This window comes from Equus asinus, chromosome X (genome assembly GCF_041296235.1).
Source record: "Equus asinus isolate D_3611 breed Donkey chromosome X, EquAss-T2T_v2, whole genome shotgun sequence".
In the NCBI taxonomy this organism is placed as follows: Eukaryota; Metazoa; Chordata; class Mammalia; order Perissodactyla; family Equidae; genus Equus; species Equus asinus.
Genome location: NC_091820.1, coordinates 7,962,150 through 7,978,040, shown reverse-complemented (window position 1 = coordinate 7,978,040; position 15,891 = coordinate 7,962,150). Strand labels below are relative to the sequence as shown.

Here is a 15,891-nt window from a genome sequence, read left to right as displayed (position 1 = left end):
CCACTGCGTGCTGCAAATATGAGCCAACACAACCTTTAAATCGAGTGCTATCAAACTAACATGAGGAAGCAGGCCATAGAGCTGTCTCTGAGAACCGTTGTTCTTTGGAACACATCTCGAGTATGGCTAACACGGTTGATATCCAGCAAAGCCAAAATTTACTTGAAGTAATGTGATTGGTTTGGTACCATAGACAATGATTGTAGCCGTGAAAAAAAGAGTTAGGAGAATAACATCTGCTTTTCTATGTGATATTTTCCCCCAACTGTTTAGAGAATTATAAATTGCTCAGTCAAGAGCTTGTTTACAAAAACCTGGCCAATTTCAAAATGAAGCTGCCTTTGAGTTGTCCCTGTTTCATCTCACTGTTTGGAAAATAAATCCGAATCATTAAGATGTAAATACATCAAGTCAAAAGCCAAAGGCAGTGAAAACTAAGTAAAAGCAAGAAATGTACCACAATTTAACTATTCTCCTGGGAGGAAGAAGACACATAGTAAAAATTTTTATATCTTGTAATTTTTATTATTAAATTAAGTGGAGAGAATTTGAGAGCACCATAATATCTGTTTTGTATAGTACATGACACTATGGTTTATATTAACAACTGATGATAATGAAAGTTAAAGTATGTGGGGATAATCATATGTTCACTAGAATATTGGCTGGTAATGAGATAGAGATAAAGATAAAGGTAGAAGTGTAGGTAGCGTTTCTCAAAGTGTAGTCTCCACACCAGCAGCATCTGCATCACCTGAGAACTTATTATAAATACAAATTCTTAGACTATGTTGGAATCATGAATCAGAAATTCTGGGGATGGGGTAGAGGAATCTGTGTTTCAACAAGTCTTCCAGGGGATTCTGATGCACATTCACATTTGAGAACCACTGACATATAGATAGGTGGATGGATGGATGAATATTCAGGTGCACATATAGATACAGGCATAAGTATAGGTATAAATACAAGTGGATATGAATAAAAATATAGATATAGATATAAATACAGATATGTGGGTATATATGTCAATATAGATATTTGGAATTTCTATCACAGGATTTTTGTAGAGGAGCAAATTATTTCTTTTTACTAATTGTATGATTGGGTAAAGCCTGTTCTTTTTCTGGGTGATGGCTCTATGACTTATAAACTGAGAAAATCTGCTTGGCCTTCATTTGTTGAACATTTCTCCAATAGGTTCATTTATTGTTTGCCCTATCATGTCTATTGCTGGGCTAGTTTCCTTTGCTGCAAGACTGGTTTTCTTTTCCTTCCCCTTTGCCCTCTTTGAGGCTGCTTTCTGTGATTGGATCTATAAGTGAATAGTAACAGAATTCTGAAACCAATGATATCCTAAACCTTGGTCCATTTTTCAGAATTTTTTTGTGTTCATGTTTTCTTCTTACAGTTTTGTTTTTGAGCATGTATAAGTTATTGCAGCCATTCATATGAAGCATTCTTTACAATGGGGATGAATTAGAAATAACTTAAATATCTGATAAAAGGGACTTTTGAGGGCCAGATCTGGTGGCCCAGTCGTTGCGTTTGTCATGCTCTGCTTCAGCAGCCCATGTTCAGTTCCCGGGTGTGGAACTACGCAACTCATCAGTGGCCATGCTGTGGTGGCAACCTACATACAAAATAGAGGAATATTGGCATAGATGTTAGCTTAGCGTGAATCTTCCTCAGCAAAAAAACAAAAGAAAAGGACTTTTAAAATACAATAAAGTAGATTTCAAAATAATATGGTAATGTTTGGGAAGAAAATGTCAATATGCAAGAAAAATATTTGGGAGAATATTCACTAAGACATAATCAGTGCTTGATTCTTGTATTATAGATTATTTTACTTTTATTCATTTTGCTTATTTCTGAATTTCTGATTTTTTTCAGTTTTAAGCTTACATTGCTTTTGTAATAAGCAAAGATAATACAAATTTTATTAATAAAGATAATAGAAATGGATTACAATTTTTTATCTTCTCCCCTTCTCGCTACACCCTGAATTTAATAATCCACCAATTATGCCAGCTCTATTTGTTCATCAGTTTTCACATTAAAAAAATACCACTAGATGGTAAAATTAAATGACAACTCTGCCCATGGAAATGACAGGAAGTCCACTGTAAATAGATAATTGATTTAGTCAATAAAACCATGTAGAATTCCTATTTAAGGAGAAGGTAATATTTAAGTGTACGTGGCCATAAAAAATGTCTCCCTTTGCTTTTTACGCAAGATGTATGGTGACTTGTCATGTTCAGGAAGTATTTTGAAGTGGATAGTGGCTCTTTTCCTGATATTTGGAGGCGCATGGCTTAATCCTCTTTTGAAAGCCTTCCTTTGAAGATAAACATAGATGTTGGTTTTAGCTTAATTCTCTTTCCCTAAAATCCCTTCCTGCTCTAAAATTCTACAATTCCATAACATGTAGATAAGCAGCAATTAACAAATGGGAAAATAAGCCATTTTATTTCTGTCCTTCACATAAAACTGAACCCATAGAATCTTGCCCCCAAATGGGAGCTGGATCTTTTCTCTAAGCCGTAGGATGCTCTGGAATAAAGCCATGTGCTGTAAACTGTGATGGTGGACCCCAGATCACTTTGATGCTCCCGGCTGAAAAATAACAGCAAAACCCACTTAAACCAGCTTAAATAGATAGGAATTGCAGAGGCTCACATCACAAAAATCCAAGGTATGGTGGCTTTCATCCAGTAACTCTGGATCTTTTTTCTGTAATTCTCTTCACTTTATGTTCCTCTAAGCATCTCTAAGCTGATATTGAAAGAATCCATGGCAGTTTGGGGATAAATCTGACAATGTTTAGCCAGCAGTTCCCAACTTGGTGTAATCCCCCCCGACCCAGGAGACATCTGGCAATGTCTGGAGACATTTTTGGTTGTCACAACTGAAGAGGTGCTACTGGCATCTGGTGGGTAGAGGACAGAGTTGTTGCTAAACACCTCACGTTGCACAGGGCTGCCCCCTCAACAGAGACTGATCAACTCAAAATGGCAATAGTGCTGAGGTTGAGAAACCCTGACATACAAGAAGAAAGGGCTTTTTTTAAACCCTGTGTCTCTTGCTTATGTTCAAGGAAACATCTTGTCTCCAGCCACCTTTCCCTCATGTGCCTCTGGCAGTAAAGAAGGGTGATGGCTTTAGGTCTGGGTTCCAGGATCAATCATGGACAGGAAGGGTGGTATTACCAAGATCAGCTCACTCAGCCCCAAAATGCATGGGAATGGCTACTCTATACACTGTCCACGTGAACAATACATGGACACCATTTAATGGTACTATTTTGTAATGAATAAGAAAGGGTAATTCAGGCATGGTTAAGAATCCTGTGACCCACTAAAGAGTAAATACACTCTCCATACTAATTCAAGTCCTCACTACAGGATTTGGGTAAGCTTTTCTACACCTGTATTTTTTTTCTAGGTCATCTGCATTAATACCTTTCTAGAAAAAGATAGGACTGGAAGTGACTCATCAACAATCTAAAGATTTTCTTAAGGAAAATTATCTTCAATGAGGAGAAATGACTGTTTTAGGGAGGGTTTTGAAGAACCAGTCTCTATGCTGAGTCCTTTAGCAATTTTTGTTATTAATTGAGGTGAGAGGTGATATTAGCTTGGCCCAGGGTGGAACAGAGAAAATGACAAGAAGAAATCAGATTTGGGCATGTTTTGAAGATAGAGTCAACAAGATTTACTAATGGATTGGCTGTGGAGTATGATATGAAGTCAAGGGTGACAGAGAACCAAGGTTCTGGCCTGAGTCACTGGAAGGATGAACTTGCCATTGACTTAGATGGGCAAGATCATAGAGGAGCAGGTTGGGAGGAAGTTGAAGAACTAATTCAGGAAAGAAGATCCTAGTTGGAAATATAAATTAGGGAGCTGTCAGTGCATAGATGTCATTTAAAGTTATAAGATTTATTAAAATCACCAATGGAATGATTGCAGATGAAAAATAAAAGAGATCCAAAGGCAGAGTCATGGGGAATTCCACCATTATGTTGTATTCAGGGAGGTGGAGGAGGAAACAGCATAGGAGACTGAGAATCAGTGGCCCAGTGGCATCTGAAAAGCCAGGTGAAGAAAGTGTTTTAAAGGGTGGGGGCAATGGGATCTCGTAAGTAGGTGTGATGCTTCTGATGAGAAGATGACAGTAAGTCTGTTTGCCAAGTACAGCCCTAGGCAAGGCATAATTATCAATTAGTACACTTATCACTAACACCCACTTTGACTCTTAAAAGAGTTCTGGTTTGGATAAGTTATGGGGTTATCCTACTGGTGGGTCAAGTAAGATGAAGAATGAGAATTGATCAGAGCATCTAGAAACGTAAAGATTATTGGTAACATTAATAAGAGCAGTGTTGATGGATGGTGGAGTCAAAAGCCTTATTAAGTGGGTTCAAGAAAGACTGGGAGGAGAGGAAATGGAAGGTGGGATATATAAGCACTTCTATGAAGAATTTTTCTCTACAAAGAGGAGAGTAATGAGGTGGTAGCTAAAAAGGGAAGTGTGATCAAAAACTTTTGTATAGTGGGAGTTATAACAGTATGTTTTAATGCTCACGGCACTCATCCAGTTGAGAAGAGAAAATTGATGATCCATAAGAAGATGGCTGGAGTGATGTTCTTGAGTAGGCAAAAGGGGATGGAACCTAGTGCACAGTGAATACAAGCAAGATGCAATAACACGTAGGATATTTTATGTGAAATAAGAGGATAAAGGGAACTCTGGAGAACAAAACAACAAAAGCAAAGACAGAGAATCTGAAAAGTATGGGAGTGAGCAGCTCTGTTGAACTAAAGTGCAAGGTTTGCTGGGAAGAGAAGGGTTTGGAAGAATGGGTTGGGGTCAGGTCATGCAAAGCTTGGGGTCTAATGCTGAAAGGTCTTAATTGAACAACAATGGAAGAGTTTTGAGTAGGGAAGGGGCATGTGAAGAGAGGAATGTCACAGCAGGCCAGGGAAGAAAGCATCTCCAGCACCTCTTAGTCACTAGTACTGAATGCCCTGGACGTGTCAAGGAGGATGGAAGAAAATGCGTGGGTGAGATGGAGACGAAGCAGGTCATGGTGAGATCCTCACCAAAGCTTCCCTTTGCCTTTTGGACAGGGGCATGGTTTATTACTGCATTTATTTATTTGGAATAAAACACATGACTGGATCTTTTCTTGTTGTTTTGTTTTTGTTTTTAACTTAAGCTCTTCTATCATATTCTTGAACTTAGGTATCTTTCCCTAAAAGAGAAAAAAACAGCCACCTCTGTCTTTTGAGCAAGCCAGGAAGCCTCTTCCTGCCTTCAATTTTAATTTTCTTAACATTATCCACTTATAGCCTAAAACATAGTCAAGTTATAGGCTAAGGAACTTATCTTGCTCTTCTTTCCATGTGGCCAAATGGTTCATCCTTCCCTTCCAAGGTGAGAAATGCCTGTCCCTTTCTTCCCATGTGTATATGCAGGCTAACAAAAGATATTTATCCAAGATGATTTATTTTACCAAAAAGATTATTGATAATCTGCGTTTCTGGACACTTACTGAGCTTAACATCAATTAATAGTCTATGTTTTTCCTTTATGTGAAACATTATCTTGGATTTCTCAGAATTAAACCACAAATTTCAAGAGTGGACACTGGATCTCCATTGTATGTTTTTCTAAAGCAATATACATAAGGCTAGATAAAAAGAAAAAATAGCTTTCAAATTTTGTTTGCATAAGAATTTCCTAGGGGGGCTGGCCCCATGACCGAGTGGTTAAGTTCGCATGCTCCACTATAGTGGCCCAGGGTTTCTCTGGTTCAGATCCTGGGTGCGGACATGGCACCACTCACCAGGCCACGTTGAGGCAGCCTCCCACGTACTACAACTAGAAGGACGCACAACTAAACTAGTGTGTAAACTAACTAGTATATACAACTATATACTGGGGGGATTTGGGGAGAAAAAGCAGAAAGAAGAAAAAAGAAGAAGATTGGCAACAGTTGTTAGCTCAAGTACCAATCTTTAAAAAAAAAAAAAAAGAAGATTGGCAACAGTTGTTAGCTTAGGTGCGAATCTTTAAGAAGAAAAAAAAGAATTTCCTGGAAAACTTATTAAAATGCAGATTCCCTGGCCCCAGAAGTCCTATTGTGGTTGATTCAGGACTGGACTCCAGCTGGTCCATTTCATCCATTATACACTATTATCTAACTACAGGAACCAGGAACCACAAGTTTTCCAGGAGCCTGCAGAAAAGTCTGCAAGCTGAAAAGGAAATTATTGGTTCCCAAGGTAATTGTGTAAATGCTTACCTATATATCTGAAAACATGGTACCATAGTTTGTACCTATTTCATTGTTAGCATTTTTAACAATCTTATCACATGTGAAAGCAAAGTATAATGTACATTTTTCTCCCTTAGCAAGTTTTCCTGAAAATGCACAATGATTACTTAATCACAGCCAAACAAAAATTCTATGAATTACTCGTTGCCCAATCGTATCAAAATCAAAATTATAAAAATTCTTTAGAAAACTAGGTGAGAGGCCTCAAAATAAGTGCTTAAAATAACAGAGTCCTTGGACTCTACTTTTGATAAAAAGCATTCCCAGGTGATCCTGATTCTGATCCTGCAATCACACCTGGAATACCTAAGGTCTAGGTGGATGTTTCATGTTACCACAGCATTCTTGTTTTCATCCAATCATTTGTCAAATATTCTCAGCACCTACTACGTGCAAGCCATGATGCTAGGTGGTAGAAATTCAATGGTAAACAATATTTATCATTGTGAAGCCTCCAGGCCAGTGGGAGAGACAGTCAATAGACAAATGGATAAGCATATGAAAACAATTACTAGTTGAGATAGGTGCTAAGAAAAAAACCAACAGGGCGTTGAGATAGAGAAGCCAAGGAATATTGACTTCAGGCTGGCAAGGTCAGGGAAGGCTTTTCTGAGGGAGTGAGGTCAAAGAATAAAGAAGGAGGAGCCAGCCCTGTGAAAACGTCTGGAAAGAGCACTTCAGGCACTGGGAACAGCACAGGCAGAAAGGCCAACGCAGGGCCAAGCTTACCTTGTCCATCAGTTTTGGGAAAACAGGAGGGAAGAGAACAGCACAAGAGAGGAGGCTGAGGAAGGAGGCCCAGACCCTTTGGCACGGGGAAGTCATATGCAGATGGATTTTATTCTAAGTGCAGTGGAAGTGAATTGACAGTCTTTGTTTGTTTGTTATTTTTTAAAGCTTGGGTATAGCATGGTACTTTGTGTAGTGGTTAACAGCTCAAGCCAGACTGCTCAAGCGTAAATTCTAGCTTTGCCTCTTAGAAGCAGAGTGATCTTGGACATGTTCCAACCTCTCTTTGCTCAATTCTTCACCTGTAAAATGGAAGTAATAACAGCACCTACCTCATAAGGTTGTTTAGCATATTTAATAAATACATGATAAGAACTATATACATCTTAGTAATGAAGATTTGTGTTTAAGAAGATCATTCTGGTTTCCCCCATGGACAATTAATTGGGAAAGGACAAGAGTGGACATGGTTAGGTTGTTAAATTTGTTCAGGAGAAATGTAATGGAGGCTGGAGGTGGGATGATGAAAATGGAGTTGGAGAGGAGGGGTCGGATTTCTGGTTTATTTTGGAGGCAGAGTTGACAGAACCTGGAAATGGATTAAATGTGAGATGTGAGGTGAAGAAAAGAATCAAGAAAAACTATTTGGTTTCTGGCTCAACTTATTGGATACATAAAAATCATCATCATCTTCATCATCATCAATCATCATCAATATCATCATCATGAACATTTATTGAACAGGTCTGCATGCCAAGCACTGAGATAAATGCTTTATAAACACCTCTTACGATGTAGTAGGCTTAGGTACAAAGACATTTGCCAGAAGGGAAAGTCAAGAGTTCAGCATTGGGTAAGTGAAGTTTGAGATGACCCTGAGATACCAGATGGAAGGGTCAAGAAGGCAATCGGATAGCCAACTCTATAAAACTCAGAGATGACTGGTTTGGAGATAATATTCACAAGTCATGAACTTTGCAATGGAATTCACCACAGTGTTCTTTTATATAATGATTTGGGCTGTTACAATAATGTTTTATTTCTTTTGGCCTAATCTCTTTTTTGAGTTTAAGACCTGCTTCCTAACAACCTTCATGTCAATTGAATTTTCAGTCGATTCCCCATAGTGTGAAATAAAGTATTGCATGAACATTTCTGACACTGAAACAGGTCTCTACTGAACTCAACTTGCCTAATCTGAAGTTCATGTTCTCTGTGAAGCATTTCCTAATTAAAACTCAAAGAAACTTTAGTTCAAGTCATGGTCTGAAATCAACAGAAATATATTAATTCACATGAGTATAGAAAATAATTTATTTACAGTGTTTAAATTGACATTTGAACAGTTTTTCCAATCCCACACAGTTAGTGGCATAAGGTCTTGAGAACGCATGAAACATTTTTTTATCAGCCTCATATTTCATCAAGCTTGCCAAACACAGTTCACTTTCCATAGAAATTCACAAACCTGAGCAGTGGCCAAATTTTCAGAGTCGCTGAATGTAAGCCAGTGAATGAAATTGTTAAACCCTTTGATTTCCCCCCACTTTTTTCCCTTAAAAAGTAACATAGCGTATGCCTCTGAGTTTTATTATTTGACATCTACAGCACTCAAGTTGTTGAAGAAAAAGCCTGTATGGACATTCCAGTGCAGAATGAACATGGACAGGGTCTTTGGGGAACATTCACTTGCAGCCTTGCTTATCCTCAGATGGGAAAGTCTATTTCTTCATGGTTGCACCAACATCCTTCAGAGGGCAATGGTACCAACTTTGAAAGTGAATAATTTTAAGGACTTTGTTTTTGGTGTGGAAGATTGGCCCTGCACTAAGATCTGGTTCCAATCTTCTTCTTTTTGCTTGAGGAAGATTGTCACTGAGCTAACATCTGTGCCAATCTTCCTCTATTTTGTATGTGGGGCACCACCACAGCATGGCTTGATGAGTGGTGTGCAGGTCCATGCCTGGGATCTGAGCCCATGAACCCTGGGCTGCCAAAACGGAATACACAAACTTAACCACTATGCCACTGGGCCAGCCCCAATTAAGGACTTTTAAAAGTTGAAAATTTTTGAGACAAATCCAGAATAGGCAAAAATTACATGTTGGTCCAAAATGTGATAAATTCCAGACACTATGCATTGTAGCTAATCAGGGCCACTAGCAAATCTTTCTCTTAAGACCTTAGGCCTAATTGTAGAATGGACTGATTCAAACAAAATCTTGAGTATCAGGCAGGATGGAACTAGTTATCATTAAGAAAATAATTTTCATGGGCATTGGTTCATTGTGCCCAGGTGCGGTTTGGAAAGATAAAGGATGTGGAAACAAGCTAATAATAATAATAATGAATACTAATAATTAAAATGTCAGTAACTTTAATGTAGTTCTCTTAGTGGATGATAAAATCATATAAGAATGTTTAATATTTTTTTAATCCAATGCTCTAGTATTCTCTTCATTGAATTGTGTCCTTCATTGGCATCATCTGCTAATTTAATTTTTACTTATAATAGTAAAAATGGACAATAGCCCCTGGAGGCAATAATCTTATTTTTTAAATGCTCAAAAAAATAGATCCTTTCCTTCCAAAAAAAAGTGAAGGGTAACAAGTAACTACTTAATTTGAGCTCTGAGCAGTCACTGAGCTGTGAGCACCTACTGTGCTTAGGTCACATATAATGTATTTGGAGAGGGAGGCCACACGGGATACAAGAGCAACCGTAAGTTCAAAAGGACTCTCCCAAATGGGAATCATGGACATGCTGGGAAGGGGATGAAGGAGTCAGGGAAGAGCAGGCCTAAACCATGAAACTGGAGCAGAATTCTTGTCATCAGTGTCCTAGAAATGAAGCTGAGAAGTGTCCCGATGTGCCAGGGGCCAGCAATTGTAGCTCCACGCTCGATGGCAGCCCTCTCTCACCATGACCCCTGCCAAGCCACATAGGTGAATCTACAGGAGTAATGGTGACCTCAGAAGAACCCTGTGTAATTGGGGAAGGGTTGTGGCAAAGGAATAAGAGCACTTCATTCTTCATATAACAGCTTTATTGAGATATAATTTACATACCACACAGTTCACTCTTTTAAATTGTATAATTTAATGACATCACAGAGTTATATAATCATTACCACAATCAAATTTAGACAGTTTCATCACCCGAAAAGAAACCCTGCACCCCTTGGTCATTACTGCTCTCAATCCTCCCAGCCCCCTCAGCCCCTGGCAACCACTAATCCTTTGCCATTCTCTGGATTTGCCTATTCTGGACATTTCATATAACTGGAATCACACAATATGTGGCCTTTTGTGACTGGCTTCTTGCACTTACCATAATGTTTTCAAGGTTCATCCATGTTGTAGCATGTGTCAGGACTTTATTCCTTTTCATGGTGGAATGACATTCCGTTGTATGGCTATGCCACATATTGTTTATCCGTTCATCAGTTGATGGACGCTTAGGTTGTTTCCACTTTGGGCTACTGTGAATAGTGATGCTATGAACATGTATGTACATGTACTTGTTTCAACACCTGTTTTGAATTGTTTGGGGTATATCCCTAGGAGTGTAATTGCTGGGTCATATGGTAACTCTATGTTTAACATTTTGAGAAACTGCCCAACTGTTTTCCAAAGCATTTCACCAGCAGTGTAGGAGAGTTCCAATTTCTCCACACCCTCGCCAACATTTCTTTTTACTCATCCTAGTGGGTGTGATTTGATATCTCATTGTGGTTTTCATTTGCATTTTCCTGATGCCTAACGATATCAAGCATCTTTTCATATGCTTATTGGCCATTTGTATATTTTCTTCAGATAAATGTCTATTCAGAACCTTTGCCCATTTATAAATTGGGTTATTTGTCTTTTTATTATTGAGTTGTAAGGGTTCTTTGTATATTCTGGATACAAATCTCTTATCAAATATGTGAGTTAGCATTTCATTTAAATGATTTGTTCCCTCTGGTGTTCATATTGCATTTCTCTACTATTTACTGTAAACTGGTATACCCATTTACCTTAACTTTGTAACTTTCAGACTTTTCCCCCTAGTAAGTGATTGGTGCCTCTCGCCCGTGTGTGCTGAAGGAGGCTTTCAGAGCTGAGAGCTCCCCAGGGTGTCTGACTCAGAGGATCACAGTGACCCAAAGCCATTTCCCTCCCAGGGCTGCTAGCAGCACATTCCAGCCAGAGAGCCTGCCTGCCTGGCTCCTCTAGCTCTTTGAGCAGTATCCCTGTCTCCTGCCTCCTTCTCCGTTCCCACACTGGACAAGGGCTCTACTTGGGGAGGATGGGGGCTCATTTCTGCCTGGAGCTGCTGCTACTGCTGAGGTGTAAGGACCCTGGAGAGGTAAGAAGATACGGTGCGTGCATTTCAGGCTCTGTGTTTTGTGCCTCCTGCTTGAAGCAAGGCAGGACCCAAGCCAGTAAGATGTGAGAGACTTCACAGGGTAATAATCCTGGAGCAGCATCTGGGTAAGGTGGACACAAGCAGGAAAGAGTGAGAGAAGCAGTAGCTTTGAAGGGATTCACTCGGCTTGTTCCAGCACTTGCTCTCTTTCAACTTCAAAGTTCAGATGGTTCAAATGACACTTAAGATGTCTCTGTCTGTTGCTTTAGGAGAAGGTTCAGAGCCTTCAAGTCAGGCTGACTGGAATGTTACATATCATTGCCAAGACACTCATATTTTTATTGAAGGCTTAGAGCCAATTCAGTAAGGATCTGCCATTTTTTTCTGCACCTTTCCTTTTGGCTATGTTCTCAATATTTTTAAATCAACACAATTTGGCTTTAACCATGCATATCGACTTATAATGTTACTGTTGTATAGGTCTTAGTGGCCTTCTAATGCAGTGTCTTTCTGTGACAGATAAAAAAACTGAGGGTGAGAGTGGATCAGGTTATGGCAGGGTCACCTGGCTAGTCCATGTCAGAACTGAGACTAAACATCATTGCTTTTGATCCTCTCTTTGGGTCTCAATCATTGGGTACTGTATAATGACGGATATTTGGGACAAGGGCAAACATTGCCCTTCCCCTCAATATGATGAAGGATCAAGATTCTATGACATCTACAAGCAGTATGAGTACTGAGGTGGAACCCCAAAATGTGGTCTGACTCTTTCCTTGCAGCCACTCCATGCAGCAAAGACGGATGATTGGTTCAGAAAATCAGAAAGCCTTGGTTTTGCTGCTTGTAGCAAAATAAATAAATAAGCCTTATTTTTTATGATTCCAACTTTTTATTATTTCATAGAAAGAACCCTAAAATCCATCTTATTATTAATTTAGAATATTACCAAAGTGTTCACAGAGCTTAGATACTTGCTGGTTTCGTATAGCTACAAGTAAAAGTTTCTTTGAGTCTTTCCTAAAGAAACAGATAGTATCATATTAAACATTAGTTAAATTTTTTTAAGACATTATGGTGAATTTTTTTTAACACTAATAAGATAGAGTCACAAGCTTTCCTGCAGATTGGCAATCCTTTACCTTAAACTATGTGACTATGCCATTTCAATTCATTTGCAGATTTCTTCCTCTATCATGTGCACATGGCACTGTAAGTATAAAGTAATTTAAATATATGTTAATTATTTAATCTGTTAAAAACAAAGTTACTTTTGAAGAAAATTTACTGCTCTTAAATCGCCATCATTTACAATGTGTTCAATGATTCCATTCTGAAGGAGGGCAAAGACTTCATATTGTGATTCTGATTATTTCCAGTAATAGCAACTATAAAATGAATCAACTCAGGTAGCAGTGGTTGCAGGTTCCTGGGTACCTATTACTGTTCATCAGGAACATTTTTTTCTACCTGTGGGAAATTAAGCCACAAAGGCAGTAAATCCCCCTTTGTTTTCCAACCGTCTTTGTAAATCCTGCTGATAGGAATTACACATTTAAGCAATGTTCGATAAGTAGTTTAAAAATCCACTACTGTCTTGAAAAAGAAATAGATTTTGAAGTAGCTCTGTTGTGCCTATCTTCAGATTAAGAAAAAATCATTTGTGGTTGAACCCAAGTTCCTCATCACAGGGCAAAAATGGGATTTTGTAAACCTTCCGAGCCTGAATTTGTTATTGCATGCAGCTGTGCAAATTCGCAAACATTTCCTTCTCTAGTCAGGACCCTGTGGAAGGAGCCAGTTTGGACTGCCGCCTTGATAGCTAACATTTGTGGAAGCTGCAATGCAGGAAGCTATTAAAATATTTGAAGCTTTTCATATATTTTAATCTGAACATCTGATGCCAGGTAGAGAGTATATGCCAGCAAATTAGTTCTGATTCAGTGTCATGCTAAGAATATATCAGCAGCTTTCCTATTCTGCTCATTCGCAGTGACCTTCAGGATGTCACTTGAAATGGCCTTTCCATATGTGTTGAGTATGTCTTCAGTGGGCTACCTGGGAAGGAGGATAATGGAGGGCCGAGGCCTGGATTTTCTAACAAGATGTCATTAGTTCCCACTGTAGCTTTCTCTGAACATAGCAATGAGAGAAAGACAGCACCTTGCAGTTCCTATGAGGACTGGACTTGCGTTTGTTTGTTTTCAAACCATCTTTTGGAACCAAGGAAGGAGTGAGGGCTGTTCCTGCTCAGGTTTGCACACACAGCTGGGATAGATGGGTTTTTCCTGATTGCCATGGCAATGCTGCCCTGGTGTGGTAATACTTGCCTGTATTTGCAGAGGTTTCCTCCCAATCTGTGGCGGTTGACCACAACTGCAGGGGAGTTATTGGGTTGGGGGTTCTTTAACTTTCTCTACAATTATCTCCTTAGTGCATCCCTGGGAAGTCAAATGGACAGGCAAAATTAAGTGACAAAAGGACACAAGCTTCGTGACTCTGATCGAGTTGAGTTCGTATTTGCTGTTAGAAATAGACACAGGTTGCTTTGGTTAGCATCCTAGCGGCAGACAACAAATTAGTTTACCTTTCAAATTGCACTCATCAAAAACGGGACAGGGTATGTGTGTTTTAAGAAGTGACTCATTTCTTTTTAAAGTTATAGGTTTAGACAATTCCTCATCTGTAAATTGGGGATAGAAACAACTTTTCCTCTATAAGATTATGAGAATTAAATGAGCTAACATATATCATGTGGTTAGAACAATGCCTAGAATATAACAAAAGCTCAGTAAATGTTCGATGTTGTTTTCATTACTTTCATATGACAGTATGGTGGCATTTTAATGCTAATGATGGTTCTTTGAGCAGATATTAAGCACACTGACCAGTTTCTAGGTATTTTTCTGAATCTGCCTTAAGGAGCTTGCCAGGTAGTGGGGAGACCAAAGTAGAAACAAGTAGTTGTTTGAAATAGAGGCATTCCCAAAATATCCTGGGAAACCTTGAGGCCTGAGCACTCCAGCTCATGTAGACCAGTAAGAAAAGGTTCCTAGACAAGGAGACATTGAACTGATGCTCATTTATGGCCATTCTCCTGATGTGCGGTGTATGGGGGCCAGGGGAGAGGGTTATTCTCACTTGCAGGAGTATCTTGAGTTTGGTATTTGGATAGATAAGGTGTTCCATGTCCTGGATCTGTCAAATATTGTGTGTTGCCCAAGGTCTACCACAAAGTGGACCTCCTCTACTTATAGCACACTGCTTTATATTCTCCATGGCTGTCAGAGGTTATTTGGTAATAATTTCGTAACAGAAACCTTATTATATTCATCAAATAATACTTTTGGAGAGTGATGATTTTGAAAATTGTGATAATTAAGGCTTCTTAAATCCCTGCCCACTCTGCGGACAAAACTACTCATTTCTCGTTATTCTGCCAAATTCAAGCAAATTCCAAACCAGAACTCTTCCCTGACAAACTAAATGAGCCCTAATCCAGTAGTTACACTAACGGCTAATGGTTTTGGTTATTTTTCTCCTCTTTATTACTTACGTAACACAATCACCTTTAAGAAACCTCCCAAGAAATAGAGAACACACTCACTTTTAAGTAACTTCTGAAGAAGCAAATAACTGCTCTAATTTCTGCAGAATGGTTTTGATTTGGAGACATGAGCTATCTTAATCCCGGGGCAGCCATTTCTTCATCTTGTATAATTTCTTTCACATCCTGGTCACTCCCCAAACTGTTGAGATTTTTCTGAGACAGTTGATACAAGAAGTAAAAAACCCATTGTATGAGGTCCTATATCAAGTTTACCAACTTTAAGATTTGAGCTCTTGATTGTTCTTTCTCAGTTATGTTTTAAAAATGCACACAGACTTCTCATTCTTTCTGTGTGTCAAGTTCTGAACACACAACATGATTAAATGTTGGCCTTGTTTTCTAGAGTAAGGTTTCTCAACTTCAGCAGTGTTGACATTCAAGGCTAGATCATTCTTTGTTGTGGGGTCTGTCTTGTGCATTGTAGGATGATGTAGCAGCATCCCTGGTCTCTCCCCGCCAAATACCAGTAGTACCACTCCAACCTCCATCCCCACCCCTCATTATGACTCTAGAAATTGCCAAATGTTCCCTAGGGGGCACAGCTGCCCCAGTTGAGAACCACTGCTCTAGAGAAAGAGTTTGGTAAAGAAAGCCCTAAAGTGCAATTAGCTGAGCTGTGACCAATGCCAGAGTGACAAGCAAATGGTCAGAATTGGAAGTTAATATACATGGGGACCAGGCCTTACAAAGAAGGTGAAAGGAATGCATTCAGAAGGAGGAAGTCTAATACTCTGGCCTCCAATGAGCCTCATGCAACCCATGACATCCTGGTGGATTTACTCTCATATTACCCTTAAGGTGACGTTGAGAGTGGCAAAGAAGAGTCCCTGGGGATGTCAGGTAGGAGAAGGC

The 15,891-nt window shown here is 39.2% G+C and overlaps 1 protein-coding gene across 6 annotated transcripts in view; it reads left to right on the top strand.

Moving 5' to 3' along the window:
* The window catches only part of ARHGAP6 (Rho GTPase activating protein 6), a 469,017-nt gene that overhangs the window by 321,722 nt on the left and 131,404 nt on the right, over nt 1-15,891 (top strand). Inside the window, exon 1 of one of the 6 annotated variants that reach the window (XM_014855408.3) lies at nt 11,278-11,429. The exons of the other annotated variants lie outside the window; for them this stretch is intronic. Coding sequence (XP_014710894.2) covers nt 11,370-11,429 — 60 coding nt within the window. The 5' untranslated portion in view covers nt 11,278-11,369. Of the gene's footprint in view, nt 1-11,277; nt 11,430-15,891 lie in introns of those variants that run through there. 6 annotated transcript variants of the gene reach the window in all.